The sequence below is a fragment of the Mus musculus genome, chromosome 5, assembly GCF_000001635.26.
Source record: "Mus musculus strain C57BL/6J chromosome 5, GRCm38.p6 C57BL/6J".
NCBI classification, from domain to species: domain Eukaryota; kingdom Metazoa; phylum Chordata; class Mammalia; order Rodentia; family Muridae; genus Mus; species Mus musculus.
The window spans coordinates 52801019-52825107 of NC_000071.6; the positions used below are offsets into that span (position 1 = coordinate 52801019).

General features: G+C 43.4%; 1 protein-coding gene across 8 annotated transcripts in view; it reads left to right on the top strand.

Moving 5' to 3' along the window:
- The window catches only part of Zcchc4 (zinc finger, CCHC domain containing 4), a 49258-nt gene extending 25610 nt beyond the window's left edge, over positions 1–23648 (top strand). For 3 of the 8 annotated variants that reach the window (XM_006504189.4, XM_006504192.4, XM_006504191.3), the window contains 8 exons: positions 3361–3433; positions 5939–6089; positions 7242–7342; positions 14783–14904; positions 15144–15219; positions 17589–17640; positions 18103–18247; positions 22600–23648. In XM_006504189.4, the coding sequence (XP_006504252.1) occupies positions 3361–3433; positions 5939–6089; positions 7242–7342; positions 14783–14904; positions 15144–15219; positions 17589–17640; positions 18103–18247; positions 22600–22669 (790 nt within the window). In that variant the 3' untranslated portion in view covers positions 22670–23648. Of the gene's footprint in view, positions 1–1596; positions 1780–3360; positions 3434–5938; positions 6090–7241; positions 7343–13210; positions 13296–14782; positions 14905–15143; positions 15220–17588; positions 17641–18102; positions 22554–22599 lie in introns of those variants that run through there. The other 5 variants (NM_001309445.1, NM_001308144.1, XR_001784758.2 and 2 more) reach the window with 4 other exon arrangements.
- The last annotated feature ends 441 nt before the right edge of the window (positions 23649–24089 follow it).

The window sequence follows — 24089 nt, forward strand, 5'->3', positions numbered from 1 at the left end:
CAAAAAATGAATTTCTTAGGTTCATTTCTGAAGTAATTTTATTCAGCTCTTGATTGCATTTCCTGTGGAAGAGCATGCTTCACACTTGGTGACTGACTCTCATTTAAAGAGAATGAATGGCCAAATGAAGCGAGTGTCCTTTTGAGCAGTTTTCAAGTGCATGCTTTCCTGATTGGTTTTGTTTGCCTTGTTCAGTGGAGAGAATAATTCTTTGTGGCCAATTTCATTTTAAGAGGGCAATGTTGGGTGTGTTTTTTTAAATATCGTTTAAAATATGAATAATTATGTTCCCTTGTTTGTGTTTGATGGAAACTTAGAACTGAAATCTTGGCCTTTCCCCTCTCTGGCTCTGCACACTGCTGCCCAGACTGCTTGGACAGGTGCGCTGTGCTGGAGTTTATGTAAATCAAATTCTCTTTTTAACTTTTAAAAGGGATTTTGCCTTTGTCAAACAATGAAGAAAAAGGGAGTAAATTAAAGGGGGATTGTATTTTCCTTTTTAAAAGGCAGAACATCCTCAAATGATAATATTTGTCAACAACTGCCTGTGCTAATATTGGTTAAAAAACAAGAAAGTAATACACAGTGTAAAATATGTAAAATCCTATCACTTAGGGCCTGAAGCAGGAAGACTACTGTTCAAGGCTAGCCTGGGCTACAAGTGAGTTCCAGGGTAGCCTGAGCTAAAAAAAAAAAAAAGTCACCCTGTCTTAGAAGATAAAACAAATAAACAGCAAACAAGACCCTTGAAGTGGGTGGGGGTGGAGAGACCTTGAAATTTAATTAGATCTGAGGATTTGCTTATTTATTGATGGCCATTGTCGTTGCCCCTGCAGTTTGGGAATGGCTCTCAGGTACCCAAGCCTTTCTTTACTTCTTCAGTACAAATTACTATTGTATGAGATGGGCAGAGATTGCCAAACATCATGCAGGATGGCGAGCAGCTGCTCTTCCCTCTCCGCAGAGCAAGAAGCAGTGGGTTTAGATTATGATGGTGACTAAAGACATCATTTCCTAGTATTGGTGGCACTGGGATGCAAGTCTTTATGACTAAGTATATTAAAATACAGGCACACTGGAATGTGTGGCGTGTAGCTGCCATTCTCTCAGTGAGATCCGAGGAAACTGAGGCTCAGAAAGGCTGACTGACTTACTTCCTAAGGCTACACAGGACACAAGGGTCCAGAGTTTGAACCTGGACCACAGAGCCTGTGCTCTTACCATTGTGGACTGAGAAGAGGCTAGGCCGCAGCTGCCCGCTGTAAGAAACTTGCCCTGGGTGGCTGATCCGTTACATATAGTGATGGAGTCGAGGTGCAATGTCACTACCATGGTCTTTCCAAGAGGTCGTAGAAGTAAGGCTGAGTTCCTGATTTTTTTTTTTTTTTTTTTTTTTTTTTTTTTTTTTTTTTTTTTTTGGCTTTTTGAGATAGGGTTTCTCTGTGCAGCCCTAGCTGTCCTGGAACTCACTCTGTAGACCAGGCTGGCCTCGAACTCAGATATCCACCTGCCTCTGCCTCCCAAGTGCTGGGATTAAAGGCGAGTGCCACCACTGCCTGGCAAGTTCCTGATTTTTAATTTTAATTTTTTTTTTAGATCTTTCCAATAGGATGGCATGGTCCATATGTGAATTATTTATAATAAGTCAGACAAAGTTCCAGACTTTCTGTGTGAAAACCTCAGGAAACACAGCAATGAAGGCAGCAAGGCACAGGTACACAGATGCGGAGACAGACAGCTCATCTGGGAAATGGAGGATTCAGTCTTCTGCATCGTCAAGTAAATATAAACTCAAGCCACTGTGTGGTGTGCCTATTTCATAGCAAATTAGGGGAAAAAAAAGATTATAAAATGCTAATTTCCAAAGCTGGCACTCTCATTCAGTTTTGATGGTGTTTTAAAGTAGTAGTTAAAATAGAATAATTCATTCAGTAAATAAATATTCCTCTCTCCTGGCACAAATTCAGCAAACACTAAATGTTCATACTTCTTTCAGTATTATATTGAGAAATATATTTTATTAAACTAATTTGCATTAGACAAGGGAAACTTTCATTAAGTGCTTTTGCGTGGTGTGTGTGTGTGAGAGAGAATGTGTATATGGTGTGTGTGTGGGTGTTTAATCACAGGAGACATAAGAGCTGTTGGACAGAAATGTTGGCTTAGTATTTCCTTAAAATTCTAACCCTGAGGGGCTAGAGAGATGGCTCGGGAGAATACATGCTGCTCTCTCAGAGAACCGAGGGACTGGTTGCCAGCACCCACATCAGGCACCTCACAAACACAGGCAATTCTAGCTCCCGAGGCTAGCACCCTGCAGGCATCTTACACTCATGTACACACACCCACATGTAGACACAGATATATACTTGTAGTTAAAAATAAGATCTTAAGAAGCTATTAATTGGGAAAGACTTATTTAAATTATAAACACTGCAAACTTAAATTGCATAGTATGTCTTGTGGCCCAGTTTATGTGTGGTATTTTGGTCCATAAGAACATTGGGGAAGGAGAGATGGCTCAGAGGTTAAGAGCACTGACTGCTCTTCCAGAGGTCCTGAGTTCAATTCCCAGCAACCACATAGTGGCTCACAACCATCTGTAATGGGATCCGATGCCCTCTTATGGTGTGTCTGAAGACAGCTACAGTATATTCATATAAATAAAGAAACATCAGATTTTTTTTAAGTCTGTCTTTTGTTGCTGGTGTTGTAGTTCACAGAGTTGAGCATAAGACCTTAGGCAAGTGCTCTCTCACTGAGCTGTGTTCTCAGCCTTCACTTTTCACTTGACACAGGGTCTTACCAAGACACCCTTGACTCACTCGTTAGCCCCAAGCTGCCTCTGACCTTACAGTCCTCCTTATCAACCTCCCAGATAACTGAGCTTACAGGCCGGGACCACCAGTCCACTTTGAATCTGTATCTTTTATGTATGATTATCCTTTGGGCTTGGTACTGGCCTACTTGGGAAAATCAATTCAATATGCACTGTTACAGATGCCCTTAAGTTATTGTAAAGTATTCTTTATTGTTAAAAAGCAAAAGATGGGGCTGGAGAGATGGCTCAGCGGTTAAGAGCACTGACTGCTCTTCCAAAGGTCCCGAGTTCAAATCCCAGTAACCACATGGTGGCTCACAACCATCTGCAATGAGATCTGATACCCTCTTCTGGTGTGTCTGAGGACAGCTACAGTGTACTCATATATAATAATAAATAAATCTGAAAAAAAAAATAAAAGCAAAGGATGATGAAATGTATTTAATCAAAATGTGACTTTGGAGTTTCTAGTTTAGTGTTTGTTTACTTACTTACTATATGTGCCTGGGCACGTCACTTGATAATGAATTATTTTACAGATATTCACAGTTTTACCTGGAAGGAAGCTTTTGCCGCTATAACATGTTCAACCATCATTTCTTTGATGGAAAGGTAAGACTTAACAACCATCATCTCTTTCGTCTGTTAGTGTTGATTAACAAATTCAGGAGTGCCTTTTTCGTTGTTGTTATTGTTCTTGTATCATTTTTTAGAGCTTATTTTTCCTTGTTTCGTCTGTTTTTGTTTAGTGGTGATAGGGATTGAATTTAGGGCCTCGTGTGTGCCAGGCAAGTGCTCTACTGCTGAGTTATTCATCTTCACTGGTTATTTATTGAGCAACTAGATTAGAGTCTTTATTCCCTTTTGCTGTTTTCCTTCAGACAAGATCCTACTGTATAGTCCACCTAGCCTGGAGCTCTCTGTGTTCAGTAGGTTTGCTTGGCCTCGGACTTCAGGGGCTCTTCTTGCCTCTGTCTTCTGAGTGCCCAAATGGCACCCCCACAGGGCTCCATATGACCTGATCTCTGTTAACCTTTCCTGTCCTTGTTCTCCTCCTTGCTGTTTGTGTTCAAGATGCATGGTGTGTACCTTCAGCTACTCCCTTGACCACAGGCCCTTTGCCCCTGCTGGTCCCCTGGCTTCTGTCCTTTGTTAACTTTCAAAGCTCTGTTCCAAATAACTTCCTCCAGCCTCCCCTGAACTCCTAACAAGGTCGGATTCTCCTTTGCTTTCTGCCAGACTGTAATTAAATGCATATTTTGGTACCTTACCCTTTTCCTTGAGCCTGAAGGGTTTTTTTTTTTAAACAGTAAGTTAGAGCTCAATGTGGTATCCCATGCTTTTAATCTTTGCACACAGGAGGCAGAGGCAGGCAGATCTCTGAGCTGGAAACCAGATAAACAAACAAACAAACAAACAAAGTCTCTAACAAAGCAGGAGTTGTTTGGGAGGAAAAAGCGGCTTTCAAGGTGATACTGACAATGTCACTGAGGAGAAATGGATCGCACCACCTACGTGTCTGTTCCTAGCTGATGCTATTAGTCATGGAGTCTAATTTGTAATTAGCCAAATAGTCACAGCTGATGGGGAGGTTGATTAGAGGTGTCTGGAAACTACCAGGAATGCTGTAGAAACTACCCAGGGTGTGTGTGCATGCCTGTCAATCAGTCGTTGTAAAACTGCGACCCATGCTTATTCTGTAGTGTCCTTTGCAGTATTAGCTAATGATGGAATGAAAACCAAACCCGATGACAACAGAGCTTTCAGGAAGTGAACACCAATACTGAGTTATTGCTTAGGGTTGAAAATGAGTCTTGTGATGTAGCAAACCTATTTTTCCACTCATGGGGATCAATTTGCCATTGAGCTGAGTGGCTCTCAGCCAGGAAAGCTGCCAATACCAAGGACTGAGACGAACAGAGGTTAGAATTAGGTGTGTGCCACTGTTCCCACAAGGCATCACTGGGAATCCCTGCATTCGACAACTGCTTGGGGACATGTGGAGGAGAGCTGAGGTCAGCTGACAGTGGGCCAGGCACATTTCACAGCTAGGAGAGTGGAGGGAGGGGGCAGGAGGTGCAGTCATGCCCAGCTGGAAGTCAAGGCCGACCTGTTCTGTGGACTGTTGTGAAGAACAGAGGGCAGGGCGAGGAGTGAGGTCTAGGTGCTGTGCTGCTGGGGCTGGTGGGTTCTGATGGGGGAGTGGTCAGCATAGCCATTGGAAATGGGAGTGGGAGGGGCGAGGGATGCAGGGGGTGTGAGCTTAGGGTTAGGATGAAGGAAGTGGGTTTGCATCCTTGGTGCTGCATTGGCAGCCTGTGTAAAGTCTAAAGTTCTTCATTTTAAAACCTTGTGTTATTTGAATGCCGAAGGTGTTGATTTGCACACTTCTTCCAAGTCAGTAGTCGAGTGGTACTATGATAGATGTGCCTCCTGTTCACTGCATCCCAAGCAGAAGCTGATAAATAGCCTAGCTGCTGTTAGTTTGGCAGCTTCTGGAAACGCTGGCAGCCTGGTGGGGAAGTGTGTTACTGGCACAGGTTCGGGGACCAGGTGGGTTTTGCCATTTGTAAACTTCCTTTATATACTTGCTATGCATGTGCAAATATGTCTGCTGCTTCCTTACCTACTACTCCGAAGTGTGTGCCTGCTTGCCTGCCGACTCACAGCACTTACTAAGCAGAGCTTGTGGCAGTGGACAAGACACTCACTCACTCACTCGGCAAGCCCACAGCCGGTTCCCCCTTGTGTCCTCAGGGCTCAGCACCACCCCTCTGCCCCTGTTTGTTGGACTGAACGTGTAGGTTGTTTTCACGGGTGACGGCTTTCTCCTTTTGGGTTACTAAATTTAGTTTTTTAATTTAACTATTTGAAATGTGGAGTTGTCTGATAGTGATGGTATTTGAATTTGCAATTTAAAAACCTGCTTATCAAGGAACCCGAAGATAAAATCTGATGGGAGTGACTAAGAGAGACTTAGGATGTCACTGAGGGACTCTGCAGCGCAGGGTGGCTTGGTGACGTTTTCCAGTGAGACCAGGCTTAATGCATTCTCCCAATAGGATAAAGGGGCCCGTCTCTGGTACTAATTTAGAAATGACGTTTTATTTGTTACAGGCTGCCCTTGAAGTGTGCAAGGAATTCTTACAGGAAGAGGAAGGCAAGGGGGTGATTATGGTGACAGACCCTCCCTTTGGCGGCTTGGTGGAACCTCTGGCTATTACATTCAAGAAGTTAATTGCTATGTGGAAAGAAGGTCAAAGCCAAGGTGCCTTTTTTTTTTTTTAATTTTTTTTGTTAATTACTGCAAAATGAGCTCGTGTTTATGTGTCTGCTTCTGCTTCCTGTCAACACGAGCCAAGCCTAGCAGTTACGGAGTGTGCAGCTCTGGGCTCTCTGTAAAAGCACATTTGATTGGATGATGGCAAACTTCATGACCATGGGACACTTCCTCTTACCCTAGTCATGTTTTTTAAATGGCTTCTCAGGACCATGGTTGTAAGATTATGGAGCACTGTGAAGCACAACAGTGAGCTGCTGTCATTTGTTCAAAAAATACTCAACGAGTGGCTCCTGTGCGCGGATGGATTTGGATGCTAAGAATAGATTAATGAGTTTTGTCTCCTGTCCCTAAAGTCTTCCTATTGTTGTGATAAAGTCCATGACCAAAAGCACCTGGGGCAAGAAAGGTTTATTTGGCTTACACGTCCTGAGTCACAGTCTATGGAGGGAAGCCACGGCAGGACCAGGGGGGGGAGGAGCTGGTGCAGAGGCCATGGAGGAGGGCTGACTATTGGCTTGTTCCCCATGGCTTCCTCGGCCTGCTCTTTTCTACAACTCATGGCCGCCAGCCCCAGAGTGGCACTACCCAGAGTGGGCTCTGTCCCATATCAATCATTAGTCAAGAAAATACCCACTGGCAATTTTACAGAGACACTTGCTCAGTTTGAAGTGGCTTGAGACTGCTAAGTGTTCGGTACAGTTATCCCATTAGTAAGTACATTCCCTTTTAGACGCAGCTTCTGGCCTGTGAGCTGATAAATTACATGAGTGGCCAGGTGTGGCCAGGTTTCTCCACTAACTGAGCCATGGAGGTAGTAGGCGTCAAGGGACAGAAGCTAGAGGAATTCTGAAGCATGGCTCATTGTTAAATATGATTTATTTACTTATGTGCTGCTCTGAAGATCACGAATCAGCACAAGGAAAGCCTCTGCTTTGTTATAGCCATGTAGTATTTCTGTTGACCTTTGGAAAAGGTCAAGGTAGGATGGCACTGTCGCAAGCATCCCTTTCGGTGTGACAAGTGCACTGTGGAACAACTAACACTTCTACTGAAGATTTTAGTTTTGGTTTTAGAATCACTTTCTTACTTTATTTTTCTTATTTATATTTTATTTTTTTCCCCTGTGTGATCTATTAGATGACAGCCACAAAGAACTGCCCATTTTCTGGATTTTCCCCTATTTTTTTGAATCACGGATTTGTCAGTTTTTCCCGAGCTTCTGCATGCTGGATTACCAGGTACAGTAACAGCTGTCTTCTGGTGTGCTTGGGGAATGGATATGCTGCTGGAATGTTCTGATAAGACTAACCTTTGATTTTAGTAAATTAACGTGTTTTGAAGTATATTAGCAACTAAATTATTCTGTGTATGGAATAGTCCCTGGCTCCTAATGTCTCCATCTTCTACTGTACTTGCTAAAACTAGATTCTTGAGTACACACACTCAAAACAACAACAAAAAAGCTCAAACAATAACAAGCTCACCCTTGTCAAACAAAATCAGAGTACAGCCCCAAGAGGAAATAGTTTCTCAAGTCTGCCAGGTGACTGCGGGATGCACGGGATGCAGCTGGGTGTTTAGGTTAACTAGTCCCTGCTCTCATCAGCACCAGCCCCCAGGACCACCAGTGTGGGTGTAGCTTTGTTCTGCTCACAGGTTACAGGAAACTAAATCACCCTTTCTGGTTGGTGGAAAGTCTTGTGTCCTTTCCTGTGTGTCACTCAAGGATGCTAAGCGCTTTAAAGGGGCATGCTACCCGCTGTGTGGTGTCTAAAGAGGCAGAGATGACAGTGTGTGACTTTGCCCGCCCACTGGAGTGAGCAGCCTTCCTGGCACTGCCAGAGATGGGGCACAGGCCAAAGCCCAGGTAGTTCCACTCAACTTCCTGCTTTCCTTGGGTTCTAAAGTTAACCAACCCTGTTGTTACCATTACTCTGTGTGGCCGCCACGTGGAACTGTTCCTTCTTTTTGCAAAGGCATTTTTCCTTTTGTGATTTCTGAGGAGTTGAGTGCCTGAAGTTTTTCAGCCCTCACATTGTAAGCATCTTTACCAGCTGTTGCCAGATAGCACAACTGTCTACTGTCAAAGGCATATGCCATCGTGAAGAATATGTTGAAGTGATGCTGGTTAGCCAGTGTATGGGAGACTGTACCTGTGGTGCTGCTGCTGTGGAAAGCAAGCATTAACTTAAAAGTTTTACTTTGCTTTCAGCCAGCTTAAGAGACTTTTTTGAATTCTTCTCCATTTTCTATAAGTATATACTTTTAAAGGTGGCTACATAATCTTTATTTAATAATTTCACTTTACTTCCTTAGCTGGCTGTGCAGATTTCCTTCCTTCTTATGTTTCTTCTGTCTTTAAGGTACTATAACGAAACAGCTGTAAGCATCTCTAATCCATAGCATTTTTCCGTGGCTTCCACAGTATAGACTTTGAAAACTAGGATTATTTTCTCATTTGTGATGGCTTTTCTATGATGGTTGAACCATATTAAGAGTATCCTTTCCAAAAAGTGGGTAGTGTAAGCCATTTTAACCTTGACTTGTAGGTAAAGCATAGCCTACATCACAGTCCTTCCTTCCACAGCTGTTTCCCCTCCTTTTCAAGCTTGCAGGGCTCTTTGTTCTGTTTGAGGGAGGGCTGCTTCTAGAGTTGGCATTTGCAAGGCAGAGGCAGCTGACTTAGTCTGAAGAAGTGAACTAACTAAACTGGCTCCAGTGGCACCTGCTTCCTTTGAGGGAAGTGGTGCCCTCCTGTGATGGTCGGCACACAGTAGGTGTCCATATATTCCATATGAATAGAATGAGAAAGAGCACAAACTCTAGTGGTGAGAGGTATGGGTTTTAATCTCAGCTCAGCTGCTTAGCCTCTCTGAGGCCCCTCTTCTCTGTTAAATGAATATGATGACGATAATAATAATGATGCTGATGAGTATAGCACTGGTAACACATATGTCTCTTGGGGTAATGTATGGAAAGGGATACCCCAGTCCTTGATATGCGACACTTGTAGAGGCCAGGCTGTTGTCCACACGATCATCAGATAGTTTCAAGGCAGGGCAGAACTTTTCTCCATCTTTTTTTTTTTTTTTTTATACATCTCAGACCTTAACATTGGTTAGCACGGGTTTCCTGGAAGACAGTTGCATCTGCACGTACAGAAGTGGCAAGAATTTGAAATGATGTTAGGGCAAAAGAAGACAACTCTTTTACAGGGCAGGCAAATGATGTTAGTGTAGAGTTGGCACTTAGATGTCATTTTCTTGGCCTGCCTGTGTCATTAGGAAAGGGCTTTGGGAAATAGTTGACAGCCTAAGCTTACTGGCTTACTGGAAATAATTGTACAATTCACTGTATTATTAAAAAAAAATGTTGAGGTTAGATCATGTGTGTCTGATTGGGAGCAAAGCAAAAGCCAGCAGCTGGGAAGGAGGAGAATGAGATCTGGAGACAGCACATAGCCATGCCTGAGGCCTTGGGTTCAATGAGATCTGGAGACAGCACATAGCCATTCCTGAGGTCTTGGGTTCAATGCCCAGCACCACAGGCAAATTAGAACGAAACTGAATGCCCTCTATCATCCAGTACAGATCTTTCTGCATAGCTCTGACCCCTTCCTCCATCATCACCAAAGCCTCAATAAGACTTGAAGCCGGGTGTGGTGGCGCGCGCCTTTAATCCCAGCACTCAGGAGGCAGAGGCAGGCTGATTTCTGAGTTCGAGGCCAGCCTGGTCTACAGAGTGAGTTCAAGGACAGCCAGGGCTACACAGAGAAACCCTGTCTCGAAAAACCAAAAAAAAAAAAAAAAAAAAAAAAAAAAACCAGACTTCAAGCCACAGTACAGTAAAAAAGCTAACAAAACCACAATCACTGGCTCTTGTTGTAGGGGCAGGGAGGACACTGTTCAGATAAGAGGAAGGCTCACCTGCTGCAAATCTTCGTGACACATAAATCACTCGGATAACGTGCTCGATAAGCAGGCAATGAAATAGCGATCAGCTGCGGCTTTATTAAGGGCAGATAAGGAGGAGGAGAATTCCGATTTCAAGTTAGAAGTCTTGAGTCCTAGCACTGCCTGTAGAGCAATGTGACTAGGGCGATCAGCTGGTCTTTCCAGAGCTGTTTGCCTGACCTATAAAGTAAATGCTTCACAGAGCAGAGGCGTGGCAGGGCCTTCCCTCGAAGTGCTGAGACTCATTCTAGTGACGTCCTAGACTTGTTCAGAGAACGCCAGGCTCACTGGGCAAGCTAACAAGACTGATTAGTGATGTCTGCCCCAGGCTGAGGGGCGAGGAACAAGGACTGGAGTGGCAGCGTTCATGTGGTTAGCACACTCCATTGAGACAGTTTCACACCCCCAACCTCCGCAATGCTCTCTCTAGACTTCATGTCTTTTTTTTTTTTTTTTTTTTTTTTTTTTTTTTTTTTTTGAGACAGGGTTTCTCTGTGTAGCCCTGGCTATCCTGGAACTCACTCTGTAGACCAGGCTGGCCTCGAACTCAGAAATCCGCCTGCCTCTGCCTCCTGAGTGCTGGGATTAAAGGCGTGCGCCACCTCTGCCCGGCTACTTCGTGTCTTCCTAACCTGGAATACACCTTGCATGTTGAAAGTAGAGCTGTTTGCTTTGTCAACGCTAAACTTTTTTTATAGTCAGCCTATGTAGGAAACCCTTTTTAGCTTATTTTTACAGTAGAAAAGATATTTTGATAGGAATTTGGGGCAATTGTTGAATATTAGAAGATGGCAACCAAATTCTTGAAACTCGGTGTGTAATAAAGACTCCCTAAGTGTTGAACAGGGGGAGTAGTCTACATGGACATTTTAAATCTGGCTTTGAAGGCTGTGAGGCCGACTGTGGTTGTGGGGGCTGGTTGGTAAAGCCCAGGCAGTCTTAAAACCTTAGTATGACCACACAGCACATAGTCCTCAGAGAGCTGTGCAAATGCGAGTGTGGCCTGGAACATAGTAGGCGCAGAGGTCATGCTCTAGCGCCTCGGTCTCCATCTAACTGTTCAGGCTCAAGCTGCAGAGACATTTGCGTATGGCTCGAATTAAAAGTTGGGAACTGCAGAGATTTTGTGCTTTCCCTCATTTCTATACAGTACTTCATCACATTAATCAGTTCTGTGGGAGAAATTTTCTGTTTGAAAATGCCTCTCATCATCATTGTGAGTGAGATGTCAGGGATAATGACGGGAACATGGTGGATCAGCTCTAGCAGTAGCGATAGGCAATTTGCAAAATTGTGTTTGCTTTACAGCACTTCCACGGGAGGTTTATTTGTGTGGATGAAGCTATGAAATATGGATGTATGTTAGAGGTACATTAATTTACTCTAGCAGCATGCGTTTTACATACCATATGTTTATAGTTAATTAGCACAACAAACCCGCATTTAAAAATAATAATAATCTCAATTAGGTTATGCAAAATCGAGCAATCAGCCACCTTCCTGACACGCGAGTTCTCCAGCTCCTTGGGAAACCATAAAGAGGCTGCCCCTCCATCTGCTGCTGTGGCACGAGTGTCCCACGCAGTACACATCCTCCCACATCTTAACTCTCCAGCGATTCCAAGTTGCAGCAGTCTCGTGGGAAGAGTGGCTTTTCTTACGACACTCATAAGTTTATGTGCAAAATATCTTTTGTTGAATTTAATAAGGTACCACATATATTCTACTCCACAAAGGGCTGCACCAGGGAAACATTATAAATTGAAATCTCTTCAAAAGAAAACTACTTAAACTACTATTTTAGGTTGATTTTTTTTTTTAAAGTAAAATCCATTTTTGTGTCTTGCCTCTAACAGGTAACATATATTCACGGGATTTTTGAAAGCTGGGAAGAAACGTAGAGGTAACCTGGGCTGACTTCCCAGTGTAATAATCTCCTTGCTGAATTCATGACAAGCGCTCATCCAGCCTCACTCGGATGCTGTCGGGGCGCAGAGTCCTAAAGCCTTACAAGGCAACTCAATTTATTTAATAGCTCTAATCGTTAGAGAATTTTCTCATATTGAGATAAAATATGCTCCCCATTAACTCCTAACCATTGCTCCTGGTTCTGTTCTCCGAGGCAATAAAGGATAAGTCTAATTTCTATTCCATATGATCCTCCTTCAGTTATGAACTAGCTGTCAGTTCCTCCCAGTCTTTTCTGAACAAACACCCCCAATTTGTTAAACTATAAATCCTATTCATTGCTATTATTTTCAGTAGAAATGAGCAGGTTTTATCAGTGTCTGTCTTAAAATTCGGGGACTGAACGAAGGGCTGCAAATGGGACCTTAACAAAGTCTTCCCTTGTTGGGATACTGCGCATGCGTAGAGGCCTTCCACCAGCCTACCTGGGAGGCAAGGCAAGGCTGAGGGTGGAGGCCCCTGCTGGCGGGCAGCCTATCAGAAACCCTTGGGACTTTGACTTGTGCCTTGCCTTCCCTCAGCTAGTCTGCCCAGCTGTTTCTCACTGCTGCGGTCTGAGCCTTAGTGGATGCATTTATGAGTAAATCTGGTAATACCGGGTTAAACCAGAGCTGTGGAGAGTTGAGCAGTCTGCCATCAGAAGCTTGACTCCTACAGTTTGGATGGAGCGTGGAGGATGAGTGCTGTTGAGTGCTCAGCCCTGATGGAACTTTTTTATGCCATATTTTTTTATGTATTCTTTGAGAATCTCATTCATGTGTACGATGTCTTTGGGTCATAGCCACTCCTGCACTTTCTCCCTGACTCCCCGGAAGCGGGATATCTGTATCAACATCCTCAAGGCTGAGGAGATATCACGGAAGAAGGAGTAAAAGGGATGTCAGAGTCAGGATGGGGAGGCGTGCTGTGAATGCCGCTTTCTGATTCCCTGTGCAGTACCTGTCCGCATCCTACCCTGTGTGGGAGGGTGACAACTACTGAGGAGCTGTTGACAGCTGAACACTGCTGGAAGAGGCAATGCAAGGTTTCTTCTAGGGTGTGGTTGCTGGTAGGTTGTCCATGCTGAGTGACCCTTCCCCCACCCATGCACACGCTGGTAACTAATTGGACTCAGAGACTCAGAGGGATGGAGATATATGTATATGCATATGCACATATACACATGCACATATATACCTTTTACAGGACGTGAAAATGGGAAGAGGAAGCACTGGAGTGGAGTCAGGGAAAGGGAGTTTGGTCGGATATGATCAAGATACATTGTATACATGTATGTATAGTCTAAAAATACTTGTTTTGTTTTGTTTTGAGACAGGGTTTCTCTGTGTAGCTCTGGCTGTCCTGAAACTTGCTCTGTAGGCCAGGCTGGCCTCGAACTCACAGAGATCTGCCTTCCTCTGCTTCCTGAGTGCTGGGACTAAGAATACATTTTAAAAATTGTTTTTAAGAAAAGCCCGTCTCGCCGGGCGTGGTAGCGCACACCTTTAATCCCAGCACTTGGGAGGCAGAGGCAGGCGGATTTCTGAGTTGGAGGCCAGCCTGATCCACAAAGTGAATTCCAGGACAGCCAGGGCTATACAAAGAAACCCTGTCTCAAAAAAAAAAAAAAAAAAAAAAAGAAAAGAAAAAGAAAAGAAAAGAAAAGAAAAGAAAAGCCCGTCTTCCTGTCATGGTTTCCCTTGTTTGTGCTTCATTTATTTAATAGCCAGCTTGTAAGCCTGGTCCATTCCAGCTTCCTAGGTGTATCTTTGCTTCTCATCCAAAGCGTTCATGCCATCTTATGTGGAAGTTAGGATCCACCCGTCCTGAGCTCCTAACTGTCGTGGTATTCTTGAGGAGGATCTAAAGCAGTGGTTTTCAAACGTGAGCATGTGAGGAGGACTTGCTAAAACACATTGCTGGGCCCCACTGCCAAGGTGTCTGAGATAGTAGATGTAGGCTGGGTAGGAACTTGCATTTCTAACAGGATCCATCCCAGTAATGTTGGTGTTGCCGATCCCTTTTTGAGTATTATTTATCTAAAGAAAGACATGTTTAGTAGCTAGGGCGATTCACAACAGCCTGAGAGTGAGTATGGATACTAGCACACAGGACAGGGGATTTAGGCATATAAGACAGTGCTTGGTGGCCTCACTTTGAAAATAAATGCTGGCATCACAAGTTCAGATGTCGAGGGAGGTCAGTGTTTGGAAGGGTCACTGCTGGGTACAGAACCAAGGGTTCTTCATCCCCATCTTCCTGCCTCGTGTCAGCCAGACTGTGGACTAAGTGACTCCTCAGTGTAGCTCTCAAAGTCAAGATCCATGACCTTTTATAGGTAAAAAACATTCCTCAGATTGTAGAAGGCTGGGCAGAGACCGCACTTTGATGTGGCCAGCTGAATAGCAAGCTTTTCTCTAAGAAAGTGGAACATCTCAGTGTCACTAGCATACATCTTCAAACAAAGCCTGTGGTTAGCATCAGAAATAAAGCTTTAATTACAAAATACTTTGTTTTGTAGCCTTTTAGATAAAGTTAGCGTCATTCCCATTACCCACCAACATGAGTGTGACATAACACATCTTTCCCTTGTTGTAATGGAATGCCACTGCTCTAGGCGCCTCCTGAGGTTGGCGGCGAGTAAACTTGCTTTTAGGACTTTCTTATTCCCTACTGGAGCACCTCAGCCTGGATCTTGGCATCAGTTTGTTTGTTTATTGGTTAAAGGAGCTTAGCGAATGTTGACTCATTTGAGTGAATTTTCTTTTTTCTTCCTAGGTGGATTATGATAATCATGCGCTTTACAAACATGGAAAGACAGGTCGAAAACAGTCTCCTGTCCGAATTTTCACCAACGTTCCACCCAACAAAATAATCCTTCCATCAGAGGAAGGATACAGGTGAGAGCGCTTTGAACTTCCCAAGTCACCTGAAAATTCACATCTATGTACCTAACAGTAAAATGCTTTCAAATACTGAATCATGTGGTTCTTATATTACCCTCAGATTTGGTCCATAATTTCATACTGAATTGAATTCTGATTACCTCCAATTTTTGGAGCAAGTACCTTGTTTGCTTTTGTCAGTTCTGTGAATCTCAATGAACACTTGCGGCTCATTTCCCTGTTTCTCTCTTTAGATTTTGCTCCCTCTGTCAGAGATATGTCTCTCGTGAGAACCAGCACTGTGTGCATTGTAATTCTTGCACATCCAAGGTATAGTTCTCTTATGTCACCCACTTTTATGGAAGGGATTGTTTTATGTTAGTTTGTTAGTTTTATCACTTTTAAAGTGTTATGTTAATACTTGAATTCATGTGTATTATTTCCACCTAACCTTAATACAGTAGTATTTTATTCTAATTACAAATTCAGCAGGCTTTTAAAAGGAATCTTATTTTGTGCATGAAAGTTGTGTGTGTGTGTGTGTGTGTGTGTGTGTGTGTGCATGTGTGTGTGAGTAGGCACATGTGAGCCATGGCACACGTATGGAGGTCAGAGAATAACATACAAGAGACAGTGGTCTCCTTTCACCATATGGGTTCTGTGAATCCAATTTGGGTCATCAGGCTTGGTGATGGATGCCTTTACTACTGAGCTATCTCTCCAGCCCGAAAACAGGCTTTTTAAAGTACTTAATTTCTTTCATCACCGTAAATAGCTATTTCAATCATTTTCATATGGTACTTACGAAGAGTGTTTCAAATAAGGCACTAAGTGCTGAATTTATATGTCTGTTAAGAGTAAAATTATGATGTTTCAAATCAGGCTTTGGACCATTAGATGCCATTGCTGTTCTGATGAAGGAATGGTTAGTAACATGCACTGTGCACGTTTTATGTGCTAGCCTTGTTTCTAAGAGTTTTGCATGGGTTAACAAACACATTTAGTCCCCAAAATAGCCCCTGAGGTAGGCATGGTTACTCTCTGCTCTCTTACAGCCGCTGCAGAACAAGGGATCCTGCCTCCTGTTGATGGGTTTGGCTCTTGTGCTTTTTCCTAAGAGCCTTTGTGTTTGAAAGTGTTGTAGATTCGCAGCACTGTGAAGCAGAAAGTACTGACATGCGCTTTCTATCCCGTCCCTGTGCACAGCCTTCTCTCAGTAGTGTCCTGGACGGAGCATACCTTGTGTGACAGTTGATGAGTTCCTGTTTTACTCTGAGGTTCACTTTGGGGCTGTGTGTTCTTTGGATTGGTTGAGTATATAGTGTCCTGCTTCTGTCACAGTGGGCTTCAGAGTCACTTCACTGTGTTCCCTGAAAGTTTTCTGCTTACTGCTTGGTCACCCTTCCCTAACCTCGGGAAACTGGTCTCTTTACTGTCTCTATAGTTTTGTCTTTTCCAGAAAGTCATAATACTGCAGTCACACAGCATGTGTAACTGCTTTCAGACTGGCTTTTCTCACTTGAAATGGCCATTTAAAGCTCCTGTCTGTCTTTCTGTTGCTAAATGGCTCATTCCTGGTAATGACTTCCCATCGTCTGGGAATATCTGTTTGTAACCCATTCACCCCATGGAGGACATCGTGCTTGCTTCCAACTTTGGGCAGTTCTGAGTAAGCTTCCTGCTTGCTTGTCAGGAAGTCAGGATGACCTTCCAGCTCCGTCGTTCACTTTCACTGAGCCTTGTCAGAAAGAACACTGGAGTTTAGCTTGGTTTAACAGCACAAATTATTTTCCAAAGAAAAGTTTATGTTCATGTAACTGTTAGTTTAGAAATGGTCTATATTATGCCCAGGTCGTATAAAGTGTAAAACTGAAACAAAACTTGTTTAGAAATGTGCTCGTGAGCCGGACGGTGGTGGCGCACGCCTTTAATCCCAGCACTCGGGAGGCAGAGGCAGGCGGATTTCTGAGTTCGAGGCCAGCCTGGTCTACAGAGTGAGTTCCAGGACAGCCAGGGCTACACAGAGAAACCCTGTCTCGGAAAACCAAAAAAAAAAAAAGAAATGTGCTCGTGGGTGGAAAAATAAGAACAGGGAAATGAGGGCCTCAAACCAGAATGGCTTTTGTCCCGAGGAAGGAGAGATGAAGGCTGCGGTGGAGGCCGTGCTGCACATTTCTGGGGGCTCTAAGGGCCCCAGTTACTGACCAGCAGTTGCTTTAATAATCAAAAAATGCACACGTGTTGAATATTCTTTTCTAGGTGTGCTTTATTTCACAGTTAAAAAATTACTCAAATAGTAACCTGTAATCTATCTCTCTAAATTACATGAAGCTCTCAAATATGAATTTCATTAAGGACTATGTAGTATAGATAACCTAAAATTATAGAATCATTAATTCTCTTGAAATTTTCATTTGCGTCCTTCTTTGTGAAGATTGGATGGCTTGAAGCGGAGTGGATTTTCAAGATCATTTGGGTAAATCTAGTTTCATAGTTAAGGAAATTGAGGCCCATCAAGGAGGCATTTGAGTTAAGTGGAGAAATGCATAAATTAAAATCAAAGTATTTAATTGTGAAGCCCAGGAAAGGAAGAAATAGGGAATGAATAATTTACACCGATTTTAATAAGACATTTTAATTTTTAATTGTGGAACTTGGCTTTTACAACAAATTGAACATTTTAAAATTTGTTTTTGTAGGACGGCAGGAAATGGAGCCATTGCTTTCTCTGCAAAAAGTGTGTGAAGCCTTGTAAGTGTTTGGCCTGGTGTTTGGGATCCTGGGAAAACATTTTTGAGTCCTTTTCATGTAAATAGGGTTTTTATTTTCAGAAAATAATGTAGAGACCGACATTGACTTTTATAATGACCAACATGTATGCCCTTCACAGGGAGAGCTGCTGACTTCCAGTCAGTGTGGCTGTTGGCTTCTTTACTTCCACTGGGCTCCGTGCCCTTCAGCCAGCCTGTATTGTGGCAACGGCTGCCAGGTTGTGACACGCTGGGCAAGGGTTGGATTTAAGTTATAACAGAAGACACGGGTTGATGTGAGATTCAAACACTGTCCCTTGATCTCTTTAGCCATCAGCGGAGCTAAGCAAGTCACCCACAAGGTTTGAAGTACACATCATTCATGATAACCTACCTCAGCAGTTAGTAAGACGAAAAATCACATTAAATGAACCTCTTCTGAAACTTGGGTTTTCTTTTACAGCCTGGATCCATTGTAACACCTGCAATCGCTGTGCACTCCCAGACCATTCCTGTTTGGGGCCTAAAGATGGCTGCTTTATTTGTGGTGCGCTGGATCACAAACGCAGCAATTGTCCCAACATCGGCACCTCTTGGAGAGCTAACAAGTTAGTTGAATTCTTTGGCTTTCTGGAAAAAAGATTGCTCATGTCAAGCTTCCTAGGAGCAATCTACAGAAGTACAAAGCTTTCAGAGGACTCAGAATTTTTCAGAGTGCTAAATCGTTCCTCTCACCATTACGTGTGATTTCCGAGGATTGCAGGGCGGGCACCACGGCAAGCAGAGAGTGTGTGCATCAGGGAGTCCTGCCTTGACAGCTTTCACACAGGACAGCCAGGATTGGGGAGTGGGGGCGAGTGGGCACCTCTACATCCCCCATGCTTCCTAGACTCTGCGGGCTGGTCGGATGCAGACACCTGCTGGCGCGAGGAGATAGCGAAGGCATTCCTGGTGGAAGGAGCATGCCGTTTTATAGCAGCAAAGCAGAAATTCCAAAGCAGAAAAGGGCTGAATTTGTTGCCTTATAACTGGAAGCGTCACAGGTTAATGTGGGATTCAAACGCTGCCCCTAGAACTCTGAGCCAAATTAAAATGAGCTGAGCGAACCAGCCATAAGATTTGAAGTACACCTTATTTATGTTAGTACTAGTTAGTTCTGTAAATTCTGTCAGCATTTACACATGCTTTTTTACTTAAATATTTAAAATGTTATTCTTTTTCATGATGGTTTTCACATCTCCTACACTAACATTTTTCATTGATAACGCACAGTAAAACTCAGAGTAAACTGAGTCCCGTGATTATAGCAATTTTAGGAAAAAGGACCAACTGGGCTAATGGAAGAGAGCAGCCCAGCAGCCCCCTTTAACTGTGTGTGGGTGACCTGCCTGCATGGATGTCTGGGCATCCTGAGTGCCTGATGTCTGAGGAGCTCACAAAGGGCTATCGGATCCCCTGGAACTGGAGCTACAGACAGTTTCGAGCTTTCATGAAGGTGCTGGCAGTGAACCTGGGTCCTCTGGAAGATCAACCCGGCCTCTAAACCACTGACATCTCTCTAGCCCCTGAACACACCTTTTTTAAAAAAATGTTAGGGATCATGTCTTCTTGTTTCAGTGATTTAAATTATAAAACAAAAATAGAACCTTGGTATTACACACTACCTACAGATTACTAAATAGCTAAATTTAACATTATGTGAAAATTGAGATTATGGTAAACAATTTCCTAATCATCTTATTTTGTGATGAAATGAACAGCTACTACGAGAGGTTTTTGAAGCTTCAGCTGCTATGATGGTATTATAGGTATTGTCTGCCTTATTTATCTGTTTGTTTAAATCCAGTAGGACATTTTCCATTAAGGACCAGCTCTTGAGCTATGTTTCCTATTTAGACTGAGTTTTTGGTTTTGTTTTTCATAAATTTACTTTGTAATTATTTCTACTGAGTAGTTCAAGGTAGAAGAATAAATTTTAAAAATTAATTAAATGCATTTTATAATTTTCCCCTTAGAAGCCTCCAATAACAAAACACAGCCCATCTACCTATTGGTCTAGGATGGTTGCATCATTTACAGTGCAATTTTGAGTACAGTCAGGAGTTAACATGCTCAGCCTTTAATTCTGTGAATTAATGTATATGAAAATTGAATCTCCTGCTGGCTTTTCGAGACAGGGTTTCTCTGTGTAGCCCTGGCTGTCCTGGAACTCACTCTGTAGACCAGGCTGGTCTCGAACTCAGAAATCCACCTGCTTCTGCCTCCCAAATGCTGGGATTAAAAGCGTGCACCACCACGCCCAGCTGAAAATTGAATCTTCATATTGGTGTGAGTTTTGGTTTTAAGACAGTTTTGCTCTGTGGCTCAGGCTGGCCTGGAAATTGAGTTTCCCCACACGCTGGGCTCACAGGCCTGTGCTGCCACACTGGAGTGGTGTTTACTAATGGACTATAGGCTCTCTCAATAAGCTCTGTGTATGTTTGCTGTTGAAAAAAGCAAGTCTAGCTTGGTGTTGTGGTGCCTGCCTTAAATCCCAGCACCGGGGAAGCAGTGGTGGGCAGAGTTCCTGGTTAGCCAGGGCTATGGTGTCGTGACGCCCTGCTAGAACTTTTTTTTAAGCTAGTCTTTTGTTGGAGTGTTAGTGACATTCTGTTTCAGGGGTGGGGAGCAGAGACTGACTTCCAGTATTGGATTTTGTCAACTTTAAGAGCAAATCCTTTGTGGTACAGTCTGCCTACAATCCTCAGGTAGTGTTGCCTTCTTCAGCCAGAGGACTCTCCTTTTCTCAGTTACTCCTCTCTAAAACAAACAAACAAACAAACCCCAAAATAACTCCCAGAAACACACACATCTGCATAATGAAATTGACAAAAATATTTTAAGAAATTTATTTTTTTTTATTTTATATGTATGAGTGCTTTGCCTGTACCTATCATGTATGTGATCATGTCCCTGCCTGATGTCTGCAGAGGCCAGAAGATGCCCTGGAACTAGAGTCACAGATAGTCACAGTTGCCACATGGGTGCTGGGAATCAGGCCCAGGCTCTCTGCAAGAGCATCAACCTCTCCAGCCCTGAAAAAAAAAAGCCCCTTCTTTATAAATGGCAGTACTTTAAAGATATTTGAGCATACCGTGGCGTGCCATATCCTTCAGTCCTAGCATTTTACAGCTGTCTTTTGTAGTTTGTTTTTCCATGGTTAATTTTTCCCTCAGATGTGAACTGGAATGGTGCTGGCTCCCTCTTGTGGTGAAGCTCATTCTGTCAGTTATATAAATCCGAAGGGTAGAGGACAAATACTAGGTCAGTGTAATTTTAAGGCAAACTAAAATGAGTAATTTTACTCAGCCAGAGTACCCCAGTTCACACTTTGCTCTTGAAGGCTTTGTTTATATACATTACAATGGAATGCTTCTTAGATTCTTTCCTTCTGCTTATTCCCTAGTGAAATCTGGTTTATTTTCAATCCTGCTTATGAATAGATGAACCAAAGAGAAATTTAAAATTTCTCAACAAGGCTTCATTGACTTTTCTATTAGAGATTATACTTTACTCCATTAGAGTTTCTAAATCCTTACTTACCAAGAAGCTTTCCTACTTTAAGGAAATGACTGGTTGAGAGAGGAGGTTTCTGTAACACACAAACAATATAAAGTGACTTTTATTTTGAGCTGGTGGGTATTCTTAGTCCATAGCACAAAATATGGAAGATATAAATCATTAGAGTTCTGCTGAGTGGCCAAGTAAAACTTCAACTAACTGGTGTTCATGGATGGTCCTGCAGGGCTGCCGTTTTACTAGTTGGGTAGTTATTATCAGATGAGGCGGAACACAGACTCTAGAGTCAGGCCCTGCCACTCTCTACTTGGGTGAATTTAGGACTTCAGAGCCTCGAGGTTTTTTTACCTGAAAAAAAAAAAAAAACCCAAAAAGCAGAGAAACATTTACCTAGTGTAGTTTCCTAGTTCCTTGAATTTCAAGGCCATGCCCGCTCTTGTGTATTTCAGCACCCAATACAACCTATGCTAAAGGAACAGAAAGAGTCTGCTGTTCACCGTGGCCTTTCCCAGGTGTCTTCCTGGAGGATCAAGAAGTGAGGGCCTAGCTTAGTTTGGCTCACAGGAGCCATGGCTTCTGACTCTCAACAACTAATGCTGCTTGGTAGTCAGAGCCTTTGCCAGCTATGCCCAGGGGCACAGTGTGTGCACCAGCACAGTCCTCGATAGGGCAAGTGGCATGGTTCTGCTAGTGTGGAGAAGTGAGTAAGTAGTCAGGACTCTCGCCATCACGGGCAGCAGCATCTTGGTGGTGAGAGCAGCAGAGCAGAGGATCTGTTCTGTCCGCCGTGGCAGGTTGCAGCGGGGCCTGACTGTTCCAGCCTGTTCCTTTAGAACAGCTTGCTTTCAGGAAGCTTGGGACACAGAAGTCAGGCATCCCTTGAGGTGCTAGCTGGCACTTTTACACCTGCGAGGGGAAGGGAGATTAGCTTCGAGGCTTTAGGAAAGGGCCTCTGCAATGTGGTCAGTTTTCCTTTACTTGTTGTGCAGTTTCATTTCTCTGCCCCTGCTGACTGCCGCATGTATTAATCCCTTTCTTAAAAAAAAAAAATGTAATTCAGGGACTTGGAAATGGAAGTGCTGAGTTGAGCAGTATAAATGTAGCAAAGAGACAAGCCCATTGGGGTGGCTGCTCACTCGTGTGGCGTGTCTGTCCCGAATAGCTTGTTCTAAATGTAGTAACCATCTTTTAAAGAAATGTCTTCGGAAATGTCTTTTGTGTGATCAGGCCCATCTCTTTCCTTGTTGTCATGGTTAGGACACTGGGGATTTATGCTAGCCCCACAGTAAATTCTTTCATGTCTTCTATTTTCCTATTTGGATAGCCAGTTAATTAAACTTCAGCATAATTACATAATTCACTGTGCTCATTCCATAAAATAATTTAGCACCTTGCTTTTCAGAGCTGTCAGAAAGCAGAAGCAAAGAAAACGTAATAAGATAAGAAGGGAGGCACTAAAGGACAATCCATGAATCACACATCTGCTCCAAGAAGAAGGAAGAGGAGGGAAGGGGCCATCAATATCCTCACTCCTAAATGTCCAGTGACTTGAGAATAAGCAAGATTTATAGTCCAACCTTTGATGCCATTTTCTCCGCGTGCCACATGGACTTAAATCCAGCTGCTTTCAAAGGTGTGCCCCTTCCTAAGCCTGGTAATGGGCAGGTGGCATTTGCTGGCTATGTCCCTTCAGCTGCCTCTGCAGACCGGGGAGCCTTCTGTAGGCAGCAGGTTGCCTGGCTCTCTCTCCACGCTTTTCCACCCTTTAACGCCTCACCAGTGTTTATTTTGGCCTCTTTTGACTGAGAAACTGACGGATGTTCAGTACCTGTTTACTTCGATACCGGATAGAAATGCAAATGAAAGTCTACCGCTTACCTGCTTACCTCGTGTGCGTTGAGCTTTTGTTTCACTTTAGGTATGAAACTCTTGTTAAATGACCAAGTCATACATTAAAGCACATCTGGTCCATAGCCCATCGGCCACATGTGCCCCAGGATAGCTATGAATGTGGCCAATCATAAGCACACTTAATACATTGTGAGGCTTTTTGTGAGATTTTGGTCATGACTTGTTCTCACAGACCTTGAGTAGGAACATTGTAGATGATGTCGTGTTGCAGTGTCAAAAGTTGGGCACAGCCGGCCAGTGGTGGCGCACGCCTTTAATCCCAGCACTTGGGTGGAAGAGGCAGGTCGATTTCTGAGTTTGAGGTCAGCCTGGTCTACAGAGTGAGTTCCAGGACAGCCAGGACTACACAGAGAAACCCTGTCTCGTAAAAACAAAAACAAAACAAAAAAAAGTTGGACGCACTAAGACTCTTTTAACAAAAAGTATCATACATAATATTTATGGATTGGATCTAGAGATGGTGGGGGAAATTGTTATTGAAACGCTGTAAAGATAAAAGGATTGTAATTGTTTTATTATTAAATCTTTATTTTTCAGTACTTTTTTCAGTTGTTATTCCTTTTTTTTTTTAACATTTTACAATCAGTAGTTGTACGTGTGCCTGTGTGTACCCATGCATGCCACAGCACTCATGTGCGAGTCGGGGACAGCTTGTGAGAGTATGTTCCCGACTGTGGGATTGGCCTGAGTTGACAGACTTGGGGGCACGACCTTTCCCCACCTCACTTGTCTTCTGTTGGTGCGGGATCACTCATGTTGGATGGATGTCTAGGATGGTGATTGCACTGGTATTTTAGGGTCCTCATGCCTGCTGTAGGTTTACCCCTTTGTGAAAGGCGTTGGTCACATAAGGCAGGGTGGTGATTAACTCCCTCATTCCTGTACTGAGGAGCACTTCCTGGCTGGGTGGCCTTTGTCAGATCTCCTCTCTAAGCCTCTGTGTCTTCAGTATGGCATATATGTCAGCTTTGCTTTGTGATC